This window comes from Rattus norvegicus, chromosome 15 (assembly GCF_036323735.1).
Source record: "Rattus norvegicus strain BN/NHsdMcwi chromosome 15, GRCr8, whole genome shotgun sequence".
Lineage (NCBI taxonomy): Eukaryota > Metazoa > Chordata > Mammalia > Rodentia > Muridae > Rattus > Rattus norvegicus.
Window position 1 is genome coordinate 25953433 of NC_086033.1, and position 11421 is coordinate 25964853.

The 11421-nt window shown below is 35.5% G+C and overlaps 1 protein-coding gene across 1 annotated transcript; it reads right to left on the reverse strand.

Moving 5' to 3' along the window:
- Positions 1-369: 369 nt before the first annotated feature.
- Positions 370-1296, reverse strand: Olr1610 (olfactory receptor 1610). The gene has a single exon (NM_001000094.1). The coding sequence runs from the start codon at positions 1294-1296 to the stop codon at positions 370-372; it is 927 nt and encodes a 308-aa protein (NP_001000094.1).
- Positions 1297-11421: the final 10125 nt, after the last annotated feature.

Below are 11421 nucleotides of genomic sequence, written 5' to 3' on the forward strand. Positions count from 1 at the left end.
CTATTAGTCACCAATTTAAAAAATACCATATAGCCATACCTTATTGAACTTTCCCGCATTGAGAATCTTCCTTTTCAGATGACCATAGCTTATATCAGATTGACTTAAAGCAAGTGAGCACAAGGACCTTAAGGGACGTTTCACTCATACATCTTACAAGTTTTGTTCTTTACATTTATCACGCGCATCCAATACACTTCAACAGCTCTGTTATTCCATTTTCAACAATTAAACATACAAAAATATTCTCTCAATATACATAACTGTGTCAAATTGCCTATATACTTCCTGGAAAAGGAGATATACTCAAGAAAAACAACAGTAAATGCCATGCAGAATTATCATGTAAATTGCTCATTTAAAACCCAATTAACAAATAATATGCCGGATAATTAACTTTTTCATGGAAGTTTTTACTTCCTGGTTTCGAAGAGTATAAATCACAGGATTCATCAAGGGAAATATTACTGTGTGAAAGAAAGAAACCACTTTGTCAGCCGATAAGGTAGTGAATGGACGCGTATAAATAAAAATTGCAGGTCCAAACATAAGAAATATAATGATAACATGAGTGGTACACGTAGATATAGCTTTGTTTTTTCCCTCAGAAGCTGACCTATGGACATGGCATAAAATAACTGCATAGGAAGTCAGAAGACCAAGGAAGCACACGAGGGTAAGCAGGCCACTATTGAACACCATTAGGAGCTCAACTGCAAAGGTGTCTGTACAGGCTAGCTTGATGACCTGTGGGACATCACAGAAGAAGTTATCTAGATGATTTGGACCACAGAAAGGCAAGCGGAGGATGAGGACAACCTGAATAATGGAGTGAGCAAAACCTCCAAGCCAGAGAGCCAACAACATCACATAGCAGGCTCTAGGACTCATGACAGTGGAGTAATGTAAAGGCCTGCAGATGGCGATGTAGCGGTCAAAGGCCATCACAACCAGAAGTAACCCTTCACCTCCTCCAAGGAAGTGTAAAAAGAATAGCTGGGTGATGCAAGCTTTGTAGGAGATTATCTTCTTCTCAGAGAAGATGTCTACCAGCATCCTGGGAGCCACAATGAAGGAGTAAGAGGCATCCAGGAAGGCCAAATTTCCCAGGAAGAAATAAAGAGGGGCAGTGAGTCCAGGGTCTGACTTGATGGTCAAGATGATGAGGATATTTCCAGGCAAGATGATGATGTAGAAAATTAAGCTCAGAACAAAGACCAAGCGCTGAATGTCATGTGACTGGGTCAGTCCTATGAGGATGAATTCTGTGACAACTGTCCTGTTTTCTGTCTCCATCACCAGTCCCTACACGACATTAACAAATAAAGCAATTCTTTACTTCTCTTCTCTCTAGATCATAGCTATTCCTCTAGAAGCATGGTTAGACACTTCTGTATTCTCTCATCTCTATCTAAAACCATCCTCTCTGTCCTTTAGCTTTTATATTTCATAACTGTAAACATCTTGTTGTTGAAGCCACACCTTCCTGCCTGTTTTAATTCAAAACTTCACCTTGTCTGTCCCATGAAATAATAGGTGGGATTTATTTTCTTTTCCCTGAAAGAGATTATATTTTTCCCTGACAGAGAATCCAATTTACTGAAGGCATTGACATTCTCCTAAATATATTTTACAAGGAACTGGATGAAGATTGATATTGTTTATTGTGTGTAAATTTAATCATCAAAATTAGTAAACTGTGTATTAGTTGATTTTTCTAGAGATAAATTATGCCTTAAGAATGCTGGGAGCCACTTATTTCCTGAGAACATCTCATTTTTCTTTACAGAAGATGTAGTCACTACCTAGTTGTAAATAGAGAACTTTTGGTTGATTGAGGAATGGCAAATAAATACTATTCTTTGCAATTATCTTTCTATGGGTCTGCACTCTGTAGCAAAATTACTGTTATAAAAACTTCATTAATTTCATGATTCTGATTTTTTTGAAGTCCTGTCACTTGTGTAGTTTATATAGCCTCATAGTAGTATGGAATGAATATAAGTATATATAAATTCATATATCATTATATATAAATTTATATATGTGAATTTTATATATGCATATATTTATATATACACGTACCCATGTACATAGATTTACATATATTATTAAACTGACATAGTATATTATATCACACACAAACACACATAAATTTTCTAATATATATTCACTCAGAAAAATACATATATAGATGCACATACATTGAATCCTATGCAAAACCATAGCTCCAAATGTGTATAATGGATGGTTACACACCTATGCACACATTGGTAGACATATATTTTCTCTGAAGACAAGGAAGGAAGCACTGAAAGGACCCAGAGAGACATAGTAGTAGATGGATATTAGGAATATGCTTTGCATAAATGTACAAATGCAAAATGTATTCAAAATTCTAAGAAGTAATATGTGATAAAGATGGCCTTTCCCTATTTAAAAGCAAAATTCTTGGGTTTGATAGCTACATGTCTAAGATTACAAAAATCAAAAAGTGACATCAGTTTATCTTCATCCTGATCCCAAAGCCCTAGATTAGTGTCCATCAGTATTACTTGTAAAAAGAGAAGTAGTATTTTACAAAACCAGGATCCAAAGGATATGTTCTTTTTATTCTCAGCATACCATTTGCGTATGGATTGATCATTCTATTCTCTCACTTGTTTCAGTTGCTATATACAAGTTACAGCAAAAAATCAAAATGATCCATATTTATTGAACACTATTTATTCCTAATACAACTGTTCTAAATATTGGAAGAAAGAACTGTATTATGGATAATTCAACATCCACAAACTGATTTATATCTGCTTTATGTCTCTGAACCCAAGACAGTAAGAGTAGCACCTGAATAATTATACCAGTTATATCTGTTTACATCCCTTTTTTATTTTTTATAAATTTGAAGAATAATAGGAAAATTTACCTAACAGTACATCAATACTCTCACACAGCACATCGCTTCTTGGAATGAAGTAGACAATACCTGATTGTTCCAACTTTTTAATGTCTTTTAAAGCAGAGATTCCTTTTAAAATATGAGATACACAGCTAATTTGTGATGCAATGGAGAATTGGCCTTGGGGATTTAAAGTCTAACAAAGCTGTAGAGAGTTTCAGTGAGAACTGTCAAAATGCCAACAGGTTATTAAAGGATAAAACTGAGCATAAAACTAGAGTATAAAGCACTATGAATGTTAATGTATTAGAAATTCATGTCACTATTATTTAGAAAATTACCCTGTGTTAGAATGTGTAGTTTTCCTCATTTCCTTAAATCTTTACTAATCCCCAACTACTTTTCTAGTCCAAGGAAAATGGAAAAAAATATGTGACCTTACAAAGGCATATTCTAAATTACTAGAAATTGTCTGAGGTTAATTTATACTAACTCTGAGGGATGTAATGTCTACTTTTTCACATACAATCTATGAGAATATATTAGCATGACATATAAGAATATCCAAATGTCTATCTTTGCTTTAAATGTTTATCTTTTATCTAGCGTTAGAGTTTACCAAATCTTGAACTCATTATATAGCTTTTTAGAACATCTAATTTATTGTTTTTTAATATTTCTAATACTAATCATTTTTTCATTCAGATAAATAATTTGTATGAAAATTGTTCAAAATTGTTCAAAAAGGATTTTTTTTAAAGATTTATTTATTTATTATATATAAGTACACTGTAGCTGTCTTCAGATACACCAGAAGAGGGCATCAGATCTCCTTACAGATGGTTGTGAGCCACCATGTGGTTGCTGGGAATTGAACTCATGACCTCTGGAAGAGCAGTCGGGCGCTCTTAACCGCTGAGCCATCTCTCCAGCCCCAAAAAGGATTTTTGAACGATTGAAAAACATATTCTCGATTTAAAAATAGATTAATTTTATTCGAGATCTATTGCAAAAAATGACAGAGAAATTGCAAAGGTGTCGAAAACACTTAAATCTTTTAAACATGAAATACATTTTCAATTGAGGTAGGATACATGAAATCAAGATCAATGAATGAAATTCGTAATTTGAGAAATATGAGAAAATGAAGGAAACATTCAGTTATGTGAGGTACTCAGTGAGAAAATAATTGAAGATAAGCCTTTTCCAGCATTTTTAACTCCACAAAGATGTGTTTCCAGATGAAGTTGCTGTGTATTTATATGGGAAAAATGAATCCAAAAGTTCATCATCTTGAGACTTACAGGAAAGCCGAAGCTCATAAGCACCATGGTGGTCCTTTCACTCTGGTCAGGACAGTCTTTTGTGTGACGACTTTTTATTTCTCTAGTTTCTGTTTTTCTTTATTCTTCCAGGAAAAACCTGTCACTAATTTGGAATAAATTATTATTTATCAACTTGAAAAGTATTTTATAACACTACATGCTTTCCTTTAATAGAGATATATAGATTGTGGGTTTTTTTTTAATATGAAGGCAAATAACTTTAAGAAGATAATGAAAGCTTTCTAAAAAAACAATTTTAGCCAAAGATAAAGTTAATTATGATAATTTAATTTAGTGCTACTGGTTTGTCTAGCAAGCTAAATTTTATGAGCCAATTTAAATATTTGTCTATTCAAACAAATCCCACTATCATTATGCCATGCATTAAAAATGTTCTATCCAGTGTTAAGGCAGTGGGTATATAAAATCAAAGTCTCTGTCCAACAGGCAACACACAAAACAAATAAAGTCACTGGTTTTAAAAATCTCATTTTGTAAAAAGAAAACAAAGCCCTGGTTTTTCTAGGCCCATTTTACTGTAAATACTACTAAAAGTAAAGTCAAGCTTTGTAAAATCATATTTTGTTCTGGCCAATTGTTTCTAGGCGTGAGGTCTGCCCAGTAATGTGATTGATATAACCAGTAACATTCTACTGGAGAAACTGATTTCCCCTTTCTCAACTTGTTTATTGGTTTTTCTCATTTTTAGTTTGTGTTTTATTTTACTTATTTATGTAGTCTTTCTTTTTCATTTTAGAGAGGGAGAAAGAAAACATGAAGGTTGGTGGGTAGAGCAAGGAGGAAGATCTAGGGTGAGTTGAGAAGGGGAAATAATATGTATAACATATTGTACAGTTTTTCTTTTCAATTGAAAAATGAAAACCCACAGGTCACTCCTGCCAAGAAAGTAGGTAGGCTGACTGAACATTTCCATCCGTTCTTCTGCTCCTTCAAATCCAATACCTCAATCTCTTCCCCAGCTCTCTATCAGAACACCTCATGCAGTCTCCATTCCTCTCTAACCCCATCACCTATGGATCATAAAGATGTCCTCTTCCAATCTTCCTTCCTTCAAATTATCCCATCCTCCTACATTAGCAGGCATTCCCTGGGGACACACCAGATGAGCAGGTCAGGATACAGATACCTAGTTGTCAGTATAAAAGCAGAGTCAATAACAGCCAGGGCAATATTGTCTCCACTACAGCCTAGCAACACTATTATAGAAGTCACAGATTCCAAAATACCTGAAAAACAAGTAAAAGCCCCAAAACAGCCTGTATGAACATAATAAATGTTCTTTTTCCAAAAAAATGGAAAGTTGAAAAGCATAAATAAAATGGACAATTTTCTTGATAGGTATCATTTATCAAAGTTAAATCAAGATCATTAAACAATGTACATAGATCTATAACTTTTAAGGAAATAGAAACATCAATAAAATCTGCTAAATAAAATCAAAAACAATAACAAAAAAACAATAACAGGGTCAGGTGGTTTTAGTATAGAATCTACCAGTCTTACAGAGAACAGACAATACCAATACTCTCAAATTATTCCACAAAACAGCAACAGAAGGAACACTGTCAAACTCATTCTATGAGGCTACAGTCACCCTGATACCCAAATCATCCAACAATTCAGAAAAGAAAGAAAATTTCAGACCAATATCCCTCATGAACATCAATGAGAAAATACTTAAAATACTTGCAAACCAAATCCAAGAACATGTTAAAAACATCATCTACCATGATCAGGTAGGCTTTACTGTAAAGATGCAGGGGCAGCTCAACATATGAAAACATGTCAATGTAATACACACACACACACACACACACACACACACACACACAATTATCTCATTAGATTCTGAAAAGCCTTTGACCCCTTCATGATAAAAGTCTTGGGGAAATCAGGACTACGAGACATACCTAAACATTAATATACAGCAACCCAATAGCCAACATCAAATTAAATAGACTCAGACTCAAAGCATTTCCACTAAAATCAGGAACAAGATTATATACTGTTTCCAAATCTTTTCCATATGCAACTTAAAGTTCTAGGAAGAGGGATAAGACAACTAAAAGAGGTCAAAGCATATAAATTGGAAAGGAAAAAAATCAAAGCATCATTATTCTTAGATGATATGACACTATACATAAGAGATCACAAAAATTCTATCAGGAAGTTGAGAAACACCTGCAACAGGGCTGCTAGATAGAAGATTAATTATAATTCAAAAAAAGTAGTAGCCTTCGTAAGGAAGAAATTAGAGAAATAGCAATAATCAGAGTCGTCACAAATAAGAGGAAATGTCCTGGCTTACCTCTAATCAAGCAAGTGAAAAACCTGCATGACAGGAACTCTAAGTCTTAGAAGAAAGAAATTGAAGAAGATATCAAAAGATGGAACGATCTCCCATAATCAGAGATGTGTAGGATTGACATAGTAAAAATAACCACCTTACCAAAAGTAATCTACACATTCAATGCAACATCATCAAAATTCCCATACAATTCTTGAAAGACCTTGAAGGAAGGGTACTGCACTTCATATGGAAAAGAAAAAAAAAGGATTGCTGAGACAATCCTGTACAATTAAAGAATTTCTGGAGGTATTGCTATTCCTAATTGCAAGCTCTACTATGGAACTATAGTAATAAAAACTGCATGGTATTGGCATTGAAACAAACATATTAGTCAATGGAGTTAAATTGAACCCAGATGTAAATTTTGATGAAGAAGCCAAAACTATACAATGAAAGAAAGTATCTTCAACAAATGGTGCTGATCTGCACGTAGAAGAAGGCAAATAGGCCCATACTTATGCATAAACTCAAATCCAAGTGGATCAAAGACACCAATATAAAACCAGATACAATGAACCCGATAGAAAAGAAAATGAGGAATAGCCTTAAACACGTTGGCCAAGGAGACAACCTCTAGAACAGAACAACAGTGCAGGCACTAAAATCAACAATTAATAAATAGGACCTCATGCAAATGAAAAGCTTCTGTTAAGGCAAAAAATCCTGTCAATAGGACAAAATGACAGCTACCAAATGGGAAAATATTTTCACCATCTTTATATCTGAAAGAGGGCTAATATCCAATGTATATAAAAAGCTCAAGAAACTAGAGATAAACAAATCAATCCAATTAATAATTAGGGTACAGATCTAAACAAAGAATCTCAACAGAAGGATCTAAAATAGGTGAGAAGCACTTAAAGAAATGGTATCTTTAGTCACCAGGGAATCCAAATCAAAACAACTCTGAGAATCCATCCTATAGCTGTCAGAATGGCTAAGATCAAAACCATAAGTGACAGTGCATGCTTACAAAAATGTGGAGCAAGGGGAACATTGCTCCATTGCCGGTGGGAGCGCAACTTTTTGAAGCTCTGTTGACAATCAATATGGTGATCTCTCAGAAGACTGGAAATTGATGTACTTCAAGACTAGGGACACTCCTAGAGACAAACTGAAAGAAAGTTCCATCCTCCATACTACCCTAGTTGCTTAACTATGCAAATAGCAGTTTTATTTGTGATATCTAGAAACAAGAAACAACCTAGATAACCCTCATCCAAAGAATGGATACAGAAAATGTTGTACATTTAGAAATGGATTATGACCTGGCTGTTTAAAAAAGGAATATCATGAAATTTTCAGGCAAATGGACAGAACTAGAAAAAAAAATTCATCCCGAGTGATGTAACCTAGACCCAGAAAGACAAACATGGTGTGTACTCACTGATGATTGGATGTTTAGCTATACATAATAACCAGAATACAATCCACAGAGCCAGAGATGCTAACTAACAAGGAGGCTTCAAGGAGGTGACTCATAATCTTCCTGAGTAGAGAAAATAGAAAAGATTTTGTGGTTGTAGGGGAGGACACTGGGGATTTGAGGAAATTGGGAAGGGTTGAGATCAGTTTGGAGGATGAAGGGAGAAAGTACTAGGAGAGACAACTGAAATTTGGGGACACCTCCAGGGTGGACTAGAGACCTAGTGTAAAGGAAACTTTCAGATATCTACAAGGGGGACCCTAGATAAGACTCCTAGAAAAGGGGGATACAAAGCCTAAATTAGTCATCTCCTATAACTATGCAAGACATCCAGTGGAGGGATTGGGACATCCACCCAACCACAAAACCTTTGACTTGTAATTTGTCCTGACTACAAGATTTGCTTGGGGTAAAGGTAGCACAGAAATTATGGGACTAGAAATCCAGTACCAGTTTGAGACCCAAGTCACTGGCCCACCCCTGACACTGCATAAAGAGCCAGGAATCAGAGGCTAGATAGCCCAGAAGCCTAGAATAGAATCAAACAGGATCCCAGAAAGAAAGAAAGAAAGAAAGAAAGAAAGAAAGAAAGAAAGAAAGAAAGAAAGAAAGAAAGAAAGAAAGAAGGAAGGAAGGAAAGAAACAAAGAAACAAAGAAACAAAGGATAAGTAAATGAATAAATAAAGTAAATGAAATGATCCATAACAAAGTTCTGCATTACTCATAGACAGAAGCCTAGTATAATTGTCATTAGAATGGCTATCCACCAAGTGGTGAAAATAGATGCAGAGACCCACAGTTAAATATTAGTCAGGGCTCAGAGATCCTAGGAAAGGGGGAAAGGATTATAGGAACCAGAGGGGTCAAGGACCCTAACGAAAACTCACAGGGCCAACTTGCCTGGATTCATAGAAACTCACAAAGATTGAACTGACAATCAGAGAGCCTACATTGGTCTGACCAAGGCCCTCTTCATATTCTGTTTTTATATGTAATCAGTTAGTCTGTGTCTTTTTATTGAGAAATTTGATAATATTGATATTTAGAATCATCAATGAGAATTGTTATTCTTTCCTAACTTTTGTTGTTGCATAGTTAGTCCCCCTGCCCCAATTTTTTATTTACTGGTTTAATACTGTTTATTCTCAGTGGATTTGGGAGATAGTTAACTATTTCATGTATAAGTTTTGGAGAAGGTTCCATGAGTTGCTGAGAAGTATATTTTCTTGTTTTGGGGTAAAATTTTCTGTATATATCTGCTAAATCCATTTGGTTCATAACTTTTATAAGTTTTACTGTCTTTGTTTATTTTCTGTTTTTTAATGACCTGTCCTTTGGTAAGAGTAGGGCATTAAAATCTTCCACCATCACTGTGTGAGAGTCAATGTGTGTTTTAAGCTTTAGGAAAGTTTCTTTTATGAATGTGGGTGCCCTTGCACTTAGGGCATAGGTGTTCAGAATTGAGAACTCTTCCTGCTGGATTTTTCCTGTGATGAATATGAAGTGTCCTTCTGCATCTCACTTGATAACTTTTGATTAAAAGTACATTTAATTAAATATTAGAATGGCAACTCTAGCTTCTTTCTTGGAACCATCTGCTTGGAAATTTTTTTCCAACCTTTTACTCTGAGGTAGTGTCTATCTCTATCACCTAATTGTGCTTCTTGTGTGCAGCAAAACACTGAATCCTGTTTACATATGCAGTCTGTTAGCCCGTATCTTTTTATTGAGGAATTGACTCCATTCATATTGAGAGATACTAAAGGTAGATGATTGTTAGTTCTTGTCATTTTTGTTGTTTTAGGTGGTATCATGTGTGTATGATTCCTTTCTTTTTGGATTCTTATAAGAATAATAGGAATAGAAGAGGGTGAAGAATCCCAGCTCAAAGGGCTGGAAAACATCTCCAACAAAATAATAGAAGAAAACTTCCCTAAACTAAAGAAAGAGATGACCATAAATATACAAAGAAACTTGCAGAATACCAAATAGATTATACCAGAAAAGAAAATCTTCTTGCCACATTATAAACAAACTACTAAATACCCAGAAGAAAAAAAGAATATTAAAAGCAGTAGGGGGACAGATGTCATCCAGACCCTAAGAGAACAAAAGTGCCAACAGCACAGGACACTATGCCCAGCAAAATACTTTTATCATCATGGATGGAGAAAACAATACCAAATTTAAATAATATCTTTCTACTAAAGAAGATACTGGAATGAAAATCTAAAGAAATCTCCAATACAAGGATGGTAATGACTACATCCCAGAAAACACAAAACATTAAACATTTCACAAGAAATGAATTTTTATTGATTTTTATTTTTGGTGTGTGTGTGTGTGTGTGTGTGTGTGTGTGTGTGTGTGTGTGTGTGTGTGTTCTGACTTTCCTACATATTTTGTGTTAGGATCTTTTTATACTTTGAATTGTCTCTGACCAATGTGTCAATATTTTCAATGGTATCTTCTATGAGATTCGCTCTTATATCTCTTCTATTGGTTATGTTTGCATCTATAGCCCCTAAACTCTTTCCTAAGTTGTCCATCTCCAGAGTTGCCTCCCTTTGTGTTTCCTTTATTGTTTCTATTTTTATTTTTAGTTCTTGGTCCCTTTTGTTCAATTCCTTCACCTGCTTGATTGTATTTTTCTGTGTTTCTTTAAAGGATTCATTTGTTTCCTCTTTAAGGGCTTCTCCCTGTTTTTCTGTATTTTTAAGGGGGTTGTTATATCCTACTTAAAGGTCTCTATCATCTTCATGAGATGCAGTTTAGGTCATTATCTTGCTTTTCGGGTGTGTTGGGGTATTCAGGTCTGGCTGTGGTGGGAGATCTGGGTTCTGGGTTTGCCAAATTGCATTGGGTACCGTTGCTTATGAACTTGCACTTTCCTCTGGCCATCTGGTTATCTCTGGTGTTACACTGGCTGAGTGTCTCTGACTGGAACCAGCCTCCTTGAAGTCAAGCAGTACTGTCTCTGCTTAGGGTAGGCCTCTTGTGTCTCTGGTTAGAGAATGCTTCCTGTGTTCCTGGTTAGTGTAGACCTCCTGGGAGGTAGGAAGGCTGTAGGGTGTGGAAGGATATAGGACTGGGTAGAAAGCAGACTGGACTGAACCCCCAGCGAACGTGATTGTTGGGGGGAGGGCGGCAATGGGGGGAGGATGGGGAGGGGAACACCCATTAAGCAGGGGAGGGGGACGGGTTAGGAGGATTTTGGCCCAGAAACCGGGAAAGGGAATAACACTCGAAATGTAAATAAGAAATACTTAAGTTAATAAAAAAATTAATAAAACAAAAAGAAAGAAAGAAAGCAGACTGGAAGAAAGATGGAACTCAGGGGGTGGGGTTTGGGGTTTGGGTCCTGAATCATCAGGGTCTTGTGGTTGTCCTAGCTGGCCT